Below are 17,771 nucleotides of genomic sequence, written 5' to 3' on the forward strand. Positions count from 1 at the left end.
CGGCCAGTACGTCCCTGGACCTGCACCGCTTCCAGCAGCTCCCATTGGCCTGGAGCAGCGAACCGCGGCCAGTGGGAGCCGCGATCGGCCGGACCTGCGGACGGGGCAGGTAAACAAACCGGCCTGGCCCGCCAGGGGCTTTCCCTACACAAGCGGCGGCCCCAGTTTGAGAAACACTGTTCTAACATGTTTTGAAATTCATAAGGAAAAAAACCTGGAGTTCCTCCTACCAGTCAAAACTAGCGTTCTACCCCTTTAAATATTTATGCACATGAGTTTATTTACACACATGAATAGTCCTATTGAACTCAGTGGGGAAATCACATGTTTAACAGTTTGCAGGATTAAGCCTGCAAAATTACCCAAATTAGCAACCCTCTGCATGTGGAATGGCCAGTAACTTCAGGCAGATTTTTTCCGAAAGGCTGGTCCTGCAGACAAACATGCATGTAGTGCTCTGATTGACTCCCTGTTACTTCAATGAGATTTACATGGGTAAAGTTACTCACACTGAGTACCTGGTTGCAGGAAAAGGCCCTGTAAATACTGTGTAAGGAGCAGGCCCCAAGCAAATACTGGAAGGTTTGACCCTAAAAGTAGGACTTACTCTGTTAAACCGTTTGTTGCAAAGCCAGCTTCATTCTATATATCGCATTCTTTGCACTTACCTTCTTTGTAACAACAGGAAGGTTTATTTTTCTTTCATCTTTGCTTGCTTCTTATTTCTTTTCATCTTGCCTTCGTTGCACATTTGCTCACACAGTTGCCTTGTTTTTTGTTCACGATCCAGAATTTCTTTTGGGAACAGGCTCTTCTCATCAAATATAGCTTTCAATGCTATAAAACAGGAATTAAATTCACATCAAAAATCAACTTTACTCATGTTTGGTAAGATGCACTGTTAAAAAGAAAGCCACTAGAGGAGGGGGTGGGAGGAAACAGAAACAAAACCAGAATAAATCTGAGAGAACAATACTGACTTTTTGATTCCAGATCTGCTAAGAGAAGTTTGTGGCTCTTTGGAAATTACTTTACATTTTGCTCTTCCTTTTTGGCTTAATCTGTACATTAAGCATTTAGTCCCAGATTCTGCAAAGGATGCCCTGTGGGTGGAATCCTGTGCCTACATAGTCTACTCATATGGAGTGCTCATTCTAGAATCTGCACCTTAAAATTCCAGTCTGCCTCTGAAGATATGAAGCTATGAATCCTCTAGCTGAGAGGGAGAAAGAACAGAGGTTGTTGTGGTTTTTAAAAACAAAAAAACAAAACACTGTTCTTTTAATTTATTTTAATCTCTTTACTGCTGTTAAAGGGTCATAAAAAGCTGAAATCAAATTATCCTGTATTGAAACAAAAGAATTTAAACTGCTAGTTGACTGTCTGCATGACTGAGCAAGTGTATCCTACAATCATGTATTTGGGTGCACAGCTGTCTGGTCTTCAGGGATCTCTAGTCCAAGAACAAGGACCAAATTCTGCCCTCTGGTGTGTATATGTCCCTTCCATTAAAATCAACCCAAATGAAGCATTAAACAATATTTACTGAGTTGCTACCCTGATGCCTGAGAACATCTCTATGAGTAGCTCAGAGATAGGAGGCATACCTGGACCATTCCCATGGAAGAAGGGAGGCCCAAAGAATTCATTAACTTGATAAGGCTTTATATATTCCTATGTTGTTACCCAGGTGATGCCTTGATCATTTTAAACTAATCAGAATATGTACCTGAGCTATTAAGATTGTGGATATGGCTTAATCATTACACATAGATGTATGTTTACTTGCATTTTAACAAGCTTTCTACATAGGGATTGAGCAATATTCCCAAATGACCGTTAACAGTGCAGAGACCATAAAAATAATCATAAGTGCACTAAAACTAACTGTGCACTGCTCATTACTTCTTAAGCAAGAAGCTGCATCCTTCATGCAGAGTAGGCAATAAGGAAGTACATGGCTCAAAGAATTAAGAGCATAATTTTCACAGGTGCTGAATATCAGCAGCTCACACTGACTTCATCTAGAGTCATGAGGCTTGAAGTCAATGGGAATCTCTCTATTGACTTCAGTGGGCTTTGGACAAGATCCTTAATGAATTTTAAATAATTTACCATATCCTGATATTAAACAGAACCAGAAACAAAGGGAAATGGAGAAAAGACTAATTAATACATTATCTGTGTTTAATACATAATTAACTTGTAATTTACTAATTGGCAAATTTCTGAAGAAATTAGAGAGCAGTTCTAAAATCATTCAGAATATATTTGGAGTTTACATTTATTATATCTAGGTATGTGTCTGAGCGTGAATAATCTTGACTATGATTTGTTGTTATTAATACTTAGGGGAAACAATTGGGCATTTAGATCCTGATCTAAAGGCCACTGAAGTCAATGGGAGTGTTTCCATTGGCTTCAATGGGTTTTGGAGCAGGATATCAAACAGAGTAAGGGTTAGACTTTGCAAGTGGATCCACACATGCAGACCTCTGCATGTGTGCAAATTCCCCACCTCACAGGGGTTTTGCGAGGATAAATACACTTTCAGGTTGTAAGGAGATCAGATACAACAGTAGCGGGAGCTATACAAGTGCCTTGGACAGGCAGAATTCCCATGACATCAGTGGGACTCTGCACAAGATCAATGGCGCGCTTGTGCACAGGCCTTAATTCAACAAGATAATCAAGCACATGCCTAACCTTAATGGGACTTCAATATGGCTACTAATGTGCTTACAGTAAGTCACTTGCTTAAGTACGTGCAAGATAAGGCCTAACTGTTGACATTTTAAAAAAAATTCTCACCTTGATTTTGGTAACTGATAGCCCATAACTACTAATTGACACAAGCTGACTGACCCAACAAGGATCTATATTAAAGATCCATGTTTGGCTAATAGTTGCTTTCCCAGATTAGTGAGAAGCCATCACCACTTTATTATAAACTTTGATTTACTAAGTGTTATCTTTGTGACATTTGATTGTTAGTTTTATTATCTTTGTACCTACCTAATTACACCTAATTCAATTCTTGTTATTACACATTGGATCCCCCTCTTTACTTTTTGTGATTGTATGTTATTTTGGTTAATAGAATAGAATGTACATATCGAAGTGTAAAATCTGCTTCTTTAGTCTACGCATCAAGAATTTCAGTTGGATTAATGAGAAGAGGTTGGAATCAGTCACACATAAATAGAACCCTACTATTCCACACCTGAATCTTTCACAGGTGCAAGACAGAGAGACAAAGCGAGAGAGAGAAAGAGAGAGAGAACACCGGTAGGTTGGTAAACATACACTGAGAAAAAAAGATATTTTTGCCAGCTGGGAACAGGCACCTGACTAGTAAATGAAGTTCATGTGGCAATTAATCCAACTGCAAGATATAGATTACAGAAGCAATCTTTAAAATTAAAATGTAGACATGCAATGCCAAAATTTGGCCTTGCTGATTCAGCTGCAAAGGCTTTCATTTAATTGGTTCATCCCCCCAACACACACACACACACACTCTCAATGCTTTCCTCATACTTCTCAATTGATCCCTGCTATCTGGCTCACACAAACCTGACAGTACCTCACCTATAACCATAAATTATTGACATTAAAATAGCTAAATTTTGTAGATAAGCCTTATCAAATAAATAGTACAATGATGTGTTTTACAACAAGCCCTAAATGGTACAGTAGAATGGTTAGCAGTGATGTTTCAACATCAGGATTTCTGAAGGAGCAGCAGAAAGGAGAAGCATTAGGGAGTCATCAGGGAAAGTGCCAGAGAGAGTGCAGTCACAATAAACAATCAGACAAGCCAATTTTCTTTATGGATCAACACTTAAGCAGTTATATAAACCTTGTCAAAAAAGTTAGCTTGGTTTTGTTTCGGAGGGAAAAGTGTAGGTTGGCAAGAGGTACAGACAACCCATATGTATTTTAAAGAACACTCCGATGTAATAGTTATTTTATTGAGAATCCATTTTGTGATTGTTTTGTAGGAATATGTAAAGCACAGTGTAATGGCCCAAGGGCACTCTGTAATGATAGAGTATAGCAGTAAATGTTTTCTCCAGTCAGCCTGGATAGAATTGCTCTGCACTTATCTTTTCACCATTTCCCTCCTTGTTTCATTGAATTTTTGGTTTTCATGAGTGCTTTTGCTATTGCCAGCCATCTGAAGATTCAGAAGTTGGGTGCGAAAAGCTGACTGAAGAATTGTCTCTTTCTGCCATTTCTCAAATGGGGCTACATCAGAGATGGCATTGTTCCTTATGCTTATCTGGAGACCCTCCTGCCCCATCTGTCACCTCCTGTCTTTTTTTGATTGTCAGTGGGAAGGAGACCAGTGTGTGCTATGAAAATTTCCTTAAAGGGGGACTCCTCAGCATACTACCAGAAACATCCCACTTTATGGGGACACAAATCAGCTTAGCAGAAATTCACTGGTATTGCCCTCCAAATCTCTCTCTCACTGGGATCGGTTTGTCAAAACCTGTTAAAAATAAGATTGTTCTTTTCTGCCAAGAACAGAATCAGAAGTGAATGCTTCAGAGTAATCCTGTCTATGAACATTTAGGGCCTGATTCAAAACCTACTGAAGGAAAGACCTCCCATTGACATAGACTGCGGTAGACTTTGGATCAAGCCCTTACAAAATAAGAAGCTGTTCAAATAGGATTATGTGTCCTGCTGCTGTGTTGAAGCCCCAGATCAGCAACTAAGCAATAAATCTTAGAGTTCTCTATTACCTTCATCTTATTTTCGCACAGATGGCAAAAGCTAGTGACCTTTATTTTTGCCTTTCTGTACTGAAAGCTGGAGTAATGCGAATATAATCAAGGTCTACTTACTTTCTGAAAGAGTAGGGAGCTTCAGATTTTCAGGGCACTTCTCCTCAGTCATTTCCCCGAAGTATTTGTCAGGGTTTAGAACAAAGTCAGGCTTGTTCATTTCAACAACTGCCTCGAGGGCTCCAATATTTAATGACCTAAAAGTTCCTTTAAAATAGCAGGATTATTGAAAAACCAGAATTAATTCCACATAACAGCCCAATTGTATTTCTAAGATAAGGTAATTTTTCTTGTCTATCTTCATTCATATTACTGCACTTGTGCTGCTATAATACTCAGAGACAAGAAACATTCAGCTCTGTAAACACAGCTGTACAGATTAAATCCACGATCATTTTTATTTGAAACAACCAGAGAAAGCTCAGGATTGTTGTTTCTTAGCTGAGAATTTAAGGGGGGAAAAAACCACCCAGTTTTCACTTGGAAGTGACACTTTTCACAAGTAAATTTGGATACTCTCCAATTTCTTCTCTGTAATACATAACATCCTCCATAAAATACAGAGTAAAAATAGTTTTGCTTACCTATTTAAATAAAACCAAAGAAAATGGATCAGGTTTCTAAAGATAATTAACAATGTTAAGGGCCACCTAATGAGTCCATACTGTGAAACTGCAAATGCTAAAACATTTTCAATTATTTCTTAAATATGTAATTCAATGTAATTTGAAGCAAACTACATTTGCACTTGATAAAATTATATAATATTTATGTAGCACATCTCAACCAAATCAATGGTGCCCCAACCTCCTTTACGCTGCATTGGCCATATTTGAAAGTAGGGATGTCTAACGTACACCTGTAAGAAATGAATGTGCCACCACCCACAAATCATGTAACTCATTGAGTTCACTGCAAATTGGACCTATATGTCTCCACCTGGATTCTTTCTGCAGGAGAGCAGGTCTTAGTGCAGACATCTATTGTAAGATGGCCCAAGGAAGAGACTAGAACCGTTATTAACTCCCTATCAGTAAAAATAACTCCATTACCTGGCTCAGGCTTGCTCCCCAGGAAAGACCCCGTAAGATTCTGTACTTACAGATATGCAAGATAACTACTGAGGTTGTGAAGTCAAAATGGCTGTTTACCAGTGGAGTTTTGCATGGTCTTCCCATTGAAGAACTTATGTTTCTTTCCTTTCTGAATTTTGCTTTCTTTGTATTTTTTACCCAATATTGTGTTTTCCCATGGACTGATCCTAGGAAGATACAAATGACTCTTTTTGGCCAAAATTTAAAATCAAAAACAAAATGATAGGCATCTATTTTGTCTCCTCCTGCAGTTTCTATTTTTATCCTTTGCCTGGCATATGTTATCATGCATTCAAAGGGTCACATCTTTCTGTGCCCATATATGCTGATTGTCAGAATATAGCGCATGTGTATAGCTCCATATGGCTTTTGTTTCAGTAACCATATGCTACATGACTACATATAATCTTATAGGGCCTGATTAGAAGTCTATTGAAATCAATAGAAAGACTCCCATTGACTTCAATGGGTGTTGGATTGGGCCCATAGTCATTTTTATTATTCATGTGTAAAATGACTATCTAATGATTGCAAAAATCTCTTTGTAGTGAATGAGAGACGTTTTCTTTCACTAAGATCCCATGAGAGAAAGCACTTTTAGGCCATTTACCAAGACTCCGATCCATCCTCCTAGACTGAGAGTAAGATCTTTTCCTTGTGACTATAACTGGGCAGAGAAAGGTAATTCTGTTTCGCAGAGGATTTCAAAATTTGGAACAAAACCCCGAAATTTTGAAGTTCTCTGAAAAAGGGAGTGTAGTACCAGCTCTGGGGCCTTGTAGCCTACCCAGAGCTGTAGACCTGGAGCCCCAGGCTGCCAAGGAACTGGGCCAATGGGCTAGCAGGAAATTTGGCAGGCAGGTTTTCATTGGAACTTTGGCAAAAATCAAACCCTCTCTGTGAAACGTTTTGATTCTCTCAAATCAGAATATTTTGAGAAAATAATGTTTTGTTGGAATTTTTATGACCAGCACTACTTTCCATCCAGACTCACTGTCATTCTATTAAAAAATAATAAATATGATTAACCTACTACCCGAGCTACAGCCTCATGATATTATAGGTTTACAAAGAGAATGTGCTGTAAAGGAGTGTCACTGTACCTTTAATGCTTTGGAACCACATCAAGATGTTCTAGTAATAAGTACTAAGAGGCCCCACTTCTGATGCATCTGGCCCTGACTGAGGATGTAATGGCTCCCAAGACTACATACTAGTGAAATATTTACTAGAGTACACAAACGCCATTCTCCTTTCTCATATGCTTGTATAGAGGTATTAGAATTGGAACAATTCCACCTCTTTGTCTTCAGGTGCTTCTGAAAAAAATCAGCTTTCTCCCAAGAGAAGTCTACTAAACCACCTGTTCTGCTCCAGGGTAGAAGGGAAATCTGGCATTTCTCCAAGCACACATTTAGTATGTTTCTGAAAATAGCAGAATCTGCAATCTTACTGAACCCAGAGATTTTGCTGGGAAGCATTTGGAGCATGCTTAAGGCAAGGTATGTTCTCATTGTTATACTGCAGTGGCTCAACTTGGATTATTTTTTAGCAGTTTTTTTCATTTTCTATGAAAATATTAAAACCTGTGGCTATTGGGCCTGATTCAGATGTCATTTACCACAGAGTAAATCAGGAGCTACTGTACTGAAATCACTGGAATTGCTCTAAGATTAGAACGAGATCCATCATATTTAAAGCTGCTGCTCACCACAATAAATACTTATCACTTGCTCTTTAATCTTTAAGAACGTACCGCTATGCTCTGCACAAACAATCTTATCTATCACAAAAATGCTGTTAATTTTAATCCATTTTGCTCATACTTTGTTGACGTTATCTGACATTTCTAATAATCTCATGTAAGAATATAACCTTTTAAAACCTTTTATTAATGTAAATGTTTCATGCTATTACATTCAGGAAATTATTTAAGCCAAAGAAGGACTTGTGTACAGTTTAATTTTACTGCTCTTATGCCTTGACACAGTCCATGTTACAAAGAGTTATTAAAGTTTTAAACATTTAGGAGTACACTGTATTTTCTCAGAGATATAGACCTAACTACTTGAGCATTAAGAACAAATATAAACCCTCGGAATGGGAGGTAATGAATTGCATGCTTATTATGGTTATGATAGAAGGAACAGTGTAGTCTAAAAATATATCACTAAAGCAGCACAAAATTTGTCAGGAAGTAATTCAATTACAGAGAGTTTTAAAATGCTTAACAAACTAACACATACCATGCTAGGGCTCATTTATAGGAAAGAAGCATGGCCTAGTGCAGTGTTTCCCAAACTTGGGACGCCGCTTGTGTAGGGAAAGCCCCTGGCGGGCCGGGTCGGTTTGTGTACTTGCCGTGTCCGCAGGTTCGGCCAATCGCGGCTCCCACTGGCCTGGAGCAGCGAACCACGGCCAGTGGGAGCTGCGATCGGCCGGACCTGTGGACGTGGCAGGTAAACAAACCGGCCCAGCCCGCCAGGGACACAAGCGGCGTCCCAAGTTTGAGAAACACTGGCCTAGTGAATTAAGCATTGACTTGGACTCAGGACACCTGAGTCCTGCTTCCAGCTCTTCCACTGGCCTGCTGTGTCAGTTCACTTCTCTGTCTCACTTATAAAGTATATAAAACAGTAATATAATGGGGGGGAAATAGAAAGTATAATCAAACTTAACCCCTTCATAAAGCATTCTGAGATCTACTGATGAACAGAAAGAGCTAGGTGGTATTATAACATAGGGGCACTCCAGGAGGAATTCTGTGCAGAGACACTGAGGCTCTGTCCCTTCAAAGGGTACGTGATTTTCTGACAGAAAAAACACTTTTGCAAAATTGACATTTTCTGTGGGGAAATTTCGATTTTGCCCCCCCAAAAATTTGATTTTCCATCGGGCAACAAACCACAATGAAACATTTCAATTTTGGGAATGGAGAAACATTTCATTTTGATCAAAAATGAAGAAATAAAACATTTCAAAAATTCCAAATAAAAATGGTTTGGAATTTCTGTTCCACAATAAATAAATAAGTAAAATCATACAAAACAAAAAGCAACATTTTTTGTCTCGATTTGGATGAAAACAAACTTTTAAAAAAAATATGCCAAAGCCTGCCATTGCAAACCCCCTTTTGATAAATAACTTACATGTTTACAGATTCCTCTTTGTCTTCCATACCAGTATAGCTTCCAACAAGTATAGCTTGTTCCGGGGGTTTAGGAGATGGCTCTCCTCCAAGAACAGGGGCTTCTTTTTTCTTTAGAACATCATCCTTTTCTTCCCTTTGGCCCACATTTTCATCTTGATTTTGCTCTCCTTTGGGGTGGGAAGGAGCATTTTCAATTCGCCAGTGCTCTTCCTAATAAGCAGAGCAGAAAGCATTTTAAAGCCGCTCAGAATTAGAAATATTTCTTATTACTTTTTTTTAAAAAAAGCCTTTCATATAGAAGTACCCCCAGATGCAAAGTTTTAAAATGGGTATTGGTTTTCATTATTTTCCTGCATACTTATGGGAGCAACTGGTCCCCTGGACCCAGATCCATATTATTTACATTATAGTACCTCATAGAGAAGTGATGAGCAACCTGCGGCTCGTCAGGGTAATCCGCTAGCAGGCTGCCAGTTAGATTACATTTGCAGAGCCGCCCGCAGCTCCCAGTGGCTGCGGTTCATCATTCCAGGCCAATGGGAGCAGTGGCCAGCACGTCCCTGTGGCCCGCACCGCTTCCCGCAGCTCCCATTGGCCGGGAACGGCAACCGTGACCACTGGGAGCTGCGGGCAGCCATGCAAATGTAAACAAACTGTCTGGCGTCCTGCCAGCAGATTACCCTGACAGGCCGCATGTGGCTCATGGGCCACAGGTTGCCCAAGGGCCACAGGTTGCCCACCACTGTCAGAGGCTACACCCAAGATTAGAGTCCCCATTGTGCTAGGCACTGTATAAACACAGAGACTGAGGCCTGGTCTACACTAGGAGTTTATGTCGAATTTAGCGCCGTTACATCGAATTAACTCTGCACCCGTCCACACCACGAAGCTATTTAGTTCGACATAGAGGTCTCTTAAATTCGACTTCTGTACTCCTCCCCAACGAGGGGAGTAGCGCTAAATTCGACATGGCCATGTCGAATTAGGCTAGGTGTGGATGGAAATCGACGGTAATAGCTCCGGGAGCTATCCCACAGTGCACCACTCTGTTGACGCTCTGGACAGCAGTCCGAGCTTGGATGCTCTGACCAGCCACACAGGAAAAGCCCCGGGAAAATTTGAATTCCTTTTCCTGTCTGGGCAGTTTGAATCTCATTTCCTGTTTGGACATCGTGGTGAGCTCAGCAGCACTGGCAACGATGCAGAGCTCTCCAGCAGAGATGGCCATGCAATCTCAGAATAGAAAGAGGGCCCCAGCATGGACTGATCGGGAAGTCTTGGATCTGATCGCTGTGTGGGGCGATGAGTCCGGGCTTTCCGAGCTGCGATCGAAAAGACGGAATGCAAAGATCTACGAGAAGATCTCTAAAGCCATGGCAGAGAGAGGATACAGCCGGGATGCAACGCAGTGCCGCGTGAAAATCAAGGAGCTGAGACAAGGCTACCAGAAGACCAAAGAGGCAAACGGACGCTCCGGATCCCAGCCCCAGACATCCCGTTTCTACGAGGCACTGCATTCCATCCTAGGTGCGGCCGCCACCACTACCCCACCACTGACCGTGGACTCTGAGGATTGGATATTGTCGACGGCCACTTCCTCGGACATGTTAGCGGACGGGGAAGATGAGGAAGGAGATGAGGAGGACGAGGCAGTCGACAGCGCTTACAACGCTGATTTCCCCGACAGCCAGGATCTCTTCATCACCCTTACAGAGATCCCCTACCAACCGTCCCCAGCCGTTAACCCGGACACAGAATCAGGGGAAGGATCATCCAGTAAGTGTTTTAAACATGTAAACATTTATTTTTAACAGAACAGGAATATTAACAATATTAACAATGGGTTGTGCATGATTACTTTGCCCTAGGCGCTTAACGTTTCAGTCCTTGGCAGTGCAACTACTGAAAAAAAATCGAACAATGTCCGGTTTAGCATGATTGTTCTGCCCTAGCCGCTCTACTGTTTAGTCCCTGCCAGTGCAGCTACAGTAAAATCCAGTCTATATGTCCGGGGATAGAGCTGAAATCCTCCAGGGACATCTCCACGAAGCTCTCCTGGAGGTAATTGGAAAGCCTTTGCATCAGGTTCCTGGGGAGAGCGGCCTTATTGGGTCCTCCGTAGTAGGAGACATTTCCGCGCAAGGAGACAAGCAAGTACTCGGGGATCATTGCCTTGCAGAGCATGGCGGCATACGGCCCTGGTCTTTGCAATCTTTCCCGAAGCATCCTTTCTTTCTCCGTCTCTGAAATCCTCATCAGAGTGATGTCGCTCATGGTGACCTGCTTTGAATTAGGTAGGGGAATGTTAGTATTGGGACTGCTTGCCCGTTCATTTACAGAACTGTAACCGGCGGTTTACAGCCACGCGGTGGAGGCGGAAGAGGGGCAGCATACAGGGATCTTTCCCTGGGACAGCCGCGAGGGGGTGGGACTGGGGCAGAGTTCATGCTTGCCGGATTGCTGGCAGCAGGGACTGGCATTGCTTTCAACGTGAAAGGAGGCCAGTGCTATTATTAAAGTTTTAAGCAGCCACAAGTCTACGGCTTACCATGTCGGCCTGATACACAAATTCCGGTGTCCTGCCCTGCTTCTCTGATCTGCACTGCAAGACCCCAGGCACTGAATGCGAAGGCCGAAAATTCGACCTAGTCCTGAGTGCGCATGTGATAGGTGCTGTGCATGGTCTTGTTCACAGAGAAAGACTATGTTCTTTGTTCACAACTAAATTTATCTTTCTGAGGAATTCACTCCCTTTTTCCCATCCCACAGCTGCGACTGTCTCCCGACCTAGCCTGGCATCACACTCCCAGAGGCTAGCGCAGATTAGGCGTAGGAAGAAGAGGACACGGGAGGACATGTTCTCGGAACTTATGGGCTGCTCCCGAGCCCAGGCAGCCCAGCAGACCCAGTGGAGAGAGAACTTGTCCCAAATGCACCAATCACACATGGAACAGGAGGAGAGGTGGCGGCAGGAAGACCAGCAGGCGACTCAAATGCTGCTTGGACTAATGAGGGAGCAAACGGACACGCTCCGGCGCCTTGTGGATGTTCTGCAGGACCAGAGGCAGGAGGACAGAGCCCTGCTGCAGTCTATCTGTAACCGCCCGCCCCCGCCACCAAGTCCCATACCCCCCTCACCCAAAGTTCCAAGAAGGAGGGGCGGCAGAGTCCGTGAAAACTCTCACTCCACCCCTGCAGACTGCTCAAGTACCAGAAGGCTCTCATTCCCCAAAATTTGTGGGAGGCTCCGTTGAAACAACCAGTCCACCACTGCGGAGCCTGTCATTCCTGGAGTTTAGAAGCGTCCTTTGCATCACTACACTACACCCGCTCCCCACCACAGTCTGCGTCCCAGGTTCAACACTTTACCGAGAAAACAGTAATAAAGAAAACGGTGTTCATTAACAAAATTCAAGTGATTTTCTTTTTAAACGTGTGTTGGAAGGGGGGGAACGGGGTGAACGGGGTATGTAACTGGAGAGGATTGTGAACATTTACTGGGTAAAGAAACGGGGGCAGGTTCAGCTTCTCTGTAAACAAACTTAATAGTCACAGGTTACCCTGCTCACTCAGGAACCTAGCTTTCAAAGCCTCCCGGATGCACAGCGCGTCCCGCTGGGCTCTTCTAATCGCCCGGCTGTCTGGCTGGGCGTAATCAGCAGCCAGGCTATTTGCCTCAACCTCCCACCCCGCCATAAAGGTCTCCCCCTTGCTCTCACACAGATTGTGGAGCACACAGCAAGCTGCAATAACAATGGGGATACTGGTTTCGCTGAGATCACAGCGAGTCAGTAAGGTTCTCCATCTCCCCTTGAGACGGCCAAAAGCACACTCCACCACCATTCTGCACTTGTTCAGCTGGTAGTTGAAGAGTTCTTTTTCAGTGTCCAGGGCGCCAGTATAGGGCTTCATGAGCCAGGGCATTAGCGGGTAGGCTGGGTCCCCGAGGATGACTATAGGCATCTCCACATCCCCAAGAGTTATTTTGTGGTCCGGGAAGTAAATACCTTCCTGCAGCCGTCTAAACAGACCAGAGTTCCTGAAAACACAAGCGTCATGAACCTTGCCCGGCCATCCGATGTTGATGTTTGTAAAACGTCCCCTATGGTCCACTAGTGCTTGCAGCACCATTGAAAAGTAGCCCTTTCGGTTAATATACTGGCTGGCCTGGTGGTCCGGTCCCAGGATAGGGATGTGAGTTCCATCTATAGCCCCACCGCAGTTTGGGAATCCCATCGCGGCGAAGCCATCTATGATGACCTGCGCGTTTCCCAGGGTCACTACCTTTGAGAGCAGTAGCTCAACGATTGCGTTGGCTACTTGCATGACAACAACCCCCACGGTAGATTTGCCCACGCCAAAGTGGTTCGCGACTGACCGGTAGCTGTCCGGCGTTGCAAGCTTCCAGAGGGCTATGGCCACTCGCTTCTGGACACTCAGGGCTGCTTGCATCCGGGTGTCATTGCGCTTCAGGGCAGGGGACAGCAACTCACAAAGTTCCATGTAAGTCCCCTTCCGCATGTGAAAGTTTCGCAGCCACTGGGATTCATCCCAGACCTGCAGCACTATGCGGTCCCACCAGTCTGTGCTTGTTTCCCGGGCCCAGAATCGCCGTTCCACAACATCCACATGACCCATTGCCACCATGATGTCCTCGGCGCGGAGTCCCGTGCTTTGTGACAGGTCTGTGCCACTCTCAGACTTCAGGTCCTCACTGCGCTGCCGTAGCCTCCTCGCCCGATTTCTCAGCATCTGCCTCTGGGAAAGGTGGATGATAAGGTGCGAGGTGTTGACAACAGCCATAACTGCAGCGATGGTCGCAGCGGGCTCCATGCTCGCAGTGCTGTGGCGTCCGCGCTGTCACGGACCAGAAAAGTGCGCGAACTGATTTCCCGCCGGCGCTTTCAGGGAGGGAGGGCGGGAGTGACGGTTGGATGACGACAGTTACCCAAAAGCACCCTCGACACATTTTTTTACCCAGAAGGCATTGGCGGCTCGACCCAGAATTCCAATGGGCAGCGGGAACTGCGGGAACTGTGGGATAGCTGCCCACAGTGCACCGCTTCCAATGTCGACGCTTGCCCCATTAGTGTGGACTCACAAAGTCGAATTACTGTCCTTAGTGTGGACACACACGTTCGACTTTGTAATATCGATTCCACATATTCGATTTAAGTAAAATCGAACTACTCTCGTAGTGTAGACATACCCTGAGACAAACACAAGACCCTGCCTTGAAAAACTAAGAGTTTGAGCTAGTTCAACAAATTCCCCCCCACACACCCGCCAAAAATATAGTTTAGTTTCTTGTGAAAATAATATATACTTTGATTAAATGTTTCACATTGCTGATCAGAAAAATTGAAGACTTTCATAGCAACGTCAGATAATTTCTATTAAAAATATCAGTTTTCTGTGTCAGCATTTCTGATTTGAAACTTTTTCAGAATTTTTCATTTCCCAAAAAATTCTGATATTTTGACCCTCTGTTCTTATTTGGAACAAAAACTAATTTCAAAAAGCCACAATTTCCCCCAAAAGGGATAAATCCATTTTCCTAGCACCTCTACTAACAAACTTAACAGAAGCTGGTAACATTTTTAATGTTTTAGGCAGTGAAGGAATGAGTGACTATGATGGGGTGGATAAACCCCATAGTCGAGAGTTAAGGACACAGGAACAACTCTGGCCCCAGAAAGCCCCACCTCCATAGCCCTGCTCCAGTTGGAGGAGGGACTCAAAAGGGAGTGTCTTCAGCACAGCAGGGTGGCAGGCAGAAAGGGGCAGAGCTGCACTCACTGCTGCAGAGGGACTACACCAGGGAGGCCTCCTCATGGGGATAGCTACTGAACAGAGCCGGGAATCCCTAGCCTGCTGAGATCCCCAGATTGCCAAGGACAGGTGCCAGTCATGATGCACCCGGATGGTGGGAGCAGAGCAGTAGGAAGGGACGCAGAGGACAGTGTTCACTGGACCACAGGTAGCAGATTCCTGCTTTATAGTGCTCAAGAGGACCTGGGTGGGAAATCCGGTGGAGTGAGAGGACCCATGTTCCCCTACCCCCATATCACTAGGTGGACTCTTACCACTAGGCGGGGAGGCTCGCCCCACTCATAGTGACTAAATATGATACATTAAATTATTATTTATTCTTATTAGAGCTATGATGGTTTCACAATGTTACATCTGTTCTTCTTAGAAAACATGTCTCCATGATTCAGATAGTATCTACTGGAGCTGAAACATGGCTTCAGGAGTAGTAGTAGGTAAGAAAAAGTCAGCGGTGACTAAAGCTGGACAGTAAACAATTTTCCTGCCCTACAAAAGTTTTCCAAATCAGGCAGAGCAGGGACTTGAATCTGGGTCGTCCTAACCACTTTCTCTCTGGCCCATTGGTACAAAGTTGTGCAGCTTCAAGAGAAGAGGTTGAGAGAAGCCTAACATAGAATAGCCAGTAGCCTATGGTTTAAGTCAGTCACCTGTGCTGTGCATACCCAGGTTCAAATCCCTGCTCTAAATCAGCTATTGGGAGGAGGGGAGTATCTTTCTCTCTTGTTTTGACCAGAAGTTCCACCCTGGACTTAAGAAGCCTTCCCCAATAAAAGTTTTGTCAGAAACAATTACATTTCCATGAAATATTTTATCATTTTCCAACTAAAAACCATTTTGTCAGGAAATTCCTGGCCAGCTCCAGTAGTGACTCAATCTTTGCCCAAAACTTGAGTGGAACTGAAACCAAGCATTTTGAACTTAAATAAAAAGTGTGGATAACTTGTATGTTTTCATTTGCATTCGATTTTCCCAGACAAGAATTCAAGTAGAAATGCCAAAATCTAAAGAGAAAATCTGTTCAAGATATTTCTGCTATGTCCTGCACAGAAATAGCAAACATGGTTAAACTGAATGGCAGACCCCCACAGGACTGCTTTGGCAGTACAGAAGCTGATGTGAAGGACCAGCAGTGAAGCAGTTAATTAAAAAGTCATCTCTCTGGAAGTGAAGCATTCTGCGTCAGCCAGCACTACCCATAAGAGTTGCTAAGAGAAGTGTTTCTACCTGGCCAAATATTCCAATTGTTGTACCATACACATCACTAAGAACAACACTGCAGTCTGAAGAGGAGGAGAGGATGAGCAGGCAACTGCTTCGCACACAGGTCTCCAGATAAGTAACACAGTCATCGTGTGGCTGAAACGATCTTATCAGGGGAGGTGGCTGGGTTACTTTGTTCTCACTGGAACCAAGGCAGTAGTCCTGGTGAGAAGGAAATGGCAGTTATCTGAGGAAGGGGGATATTTTGGATCTGGAGATCTTCTGAGCAGGGTCCACAGCATGCTGTGTGTGATAGATGGAGGGGCAAACCCTGCCCTTGAAGGAAAGACGGGAGCAAATCTCTCTAAGATTTTCTTCCCCCTGGGTTTTAAAGAAAAATGTGACACTTCTGACATCAGGCTTTGTATTAAGTGCATGGCTATAGGCACCCCAGGGTCTGGTCCAGCACCCACTGAAATCAATGGAAAGACTCCCACTGACTTCAATGGGTACTTTAGGCCCCAAGTTTGAAAATGTTGGTCAATCTTTTTCCTTTGTTAGAAAATAGGTAAAACCCAACTTATTTGCATGTATCCCAACAAACTGGGCACATGAGAAATACAAAAAGAGAGGCAAATATTTTCCTTGTACCTGTATATTCCATATTTTCACCCATCCAGCTAGATCCCCCGTTATGAGGTATTGACTCATTTTATCAATGGTCATGATAATGGATCCAGCTCTACTGTGGGCTTCAAACTCTGCCATGAGCTGGCTTTTCAAGGTATTCCAAAACCTAACATAGCCAGCACCTCCACATGACACTAAGTTTGCTCCACCTAAAACACAGAAATGTGGCTGAATAAGCAGAAAGAATCATCAGCTTTCATTATTACAAGCAATTCTCTGTTATGCATGAACCCGTATTTTTATTTTTGTCACTGTTTTAATATTGTGCAGAGCACCTTGACACAGTAAACTCCAGTCACATGAAATATGTTTTACTCAATAGATATTTGAGGTATGCAGTTCAGAACAATACCGACAAAACAAAGTCTAGTACTAAAAACACTCTTTAGAAACCTGTTGTTAACCTTTTTCATGAATATTGTGATACACTGTAATCTTTATGTAACTGGTTTTCTTTACCTTTCTTTCAAAAGGAACCCTGGTCAATCAATTTATGTTATAGATACAGAAAAAAAACCCTAAATAGTGCTTTTAATAACAGATTTCCAGATAGTTTCAGATCAATCTGCAGACGCTTTCGAATTTGCTTTGCAAATATATGATGTTGACTCAGAAAATGCCTGGTTAAAGCAGCAGAAGTTATAATTTACATTCTTAAAGGCAGAGCTGCATATACCAGTGCGAAACCAAATTCTGCCATGACTTGCATCCAGTTTGTAAATCAATACACAGTTTGGATTTCTGTATGTAGACAGGCTTCAGATACAGACCAGTTCTGCTGGATTATTTAAATTTACTCTCAATATGAGTTTTGGGCAAATTAATTCAGATGACAATGAGAATGGATGCAAAACAAAAGAACATTGTTTGAAGAATATTGTAACATGCTATAGGAGAAATATTGTAAGGTCTTTTTTGAGGGGCAAGAAGGAAAGGAAACTGTGAAAGCAATAATCAGTTATCACTATTAATAATGAGCTTTTCCAAGTACTGTTGTTCAGTATGGGC

At 43.2% G+C, this 17,771-nt stretch overlaps 1 protein-coding gene across 1 annotated transcript in view; it reads right to left on the reverse strand.

The window, feature by feature from the left end:
* Positions 1 to 691: 691 nt before the first annotated feature.
* Positions 692 to 17,771, reverse strand: part of WDR49 (WD repeat domain 49) — a 77,071-nt gene continuing 59,991 nt past the window's right edge. Inside the window, 6 exon segments of the mRNA XM_065411205.1 lie at positions 692 to 837; positions 4,857 to 5,003; positions 5,948 to 6,057; positions 9,040 to 9,251; positions 16,098 to 16,295; positions 16,725 to 16,912. Of these exon segments, the coding sequence (XP_065267277.1) occupies positions 692 to 837; positions 4,857 to 5,003; positions 5,948 to 6,057; positions 9,040 to 9,251; positions 16,098 to 16,295; positions 16,725 to 16,912 (1,001 nt within the window).

This window comes from Emys orbicularis, chromosome 9 (genome assembly GCF_028017835.1).
Source record: "Emys orbicularis isolate rEmyOrb1 chromosome 9, rEmyOrb1.hap1, whole genome shotgun sequence".
NCBI lineage: Eukaryota > Metazoa > Chordata > Testudines > Emydidae > Emys > Emys orbicularis.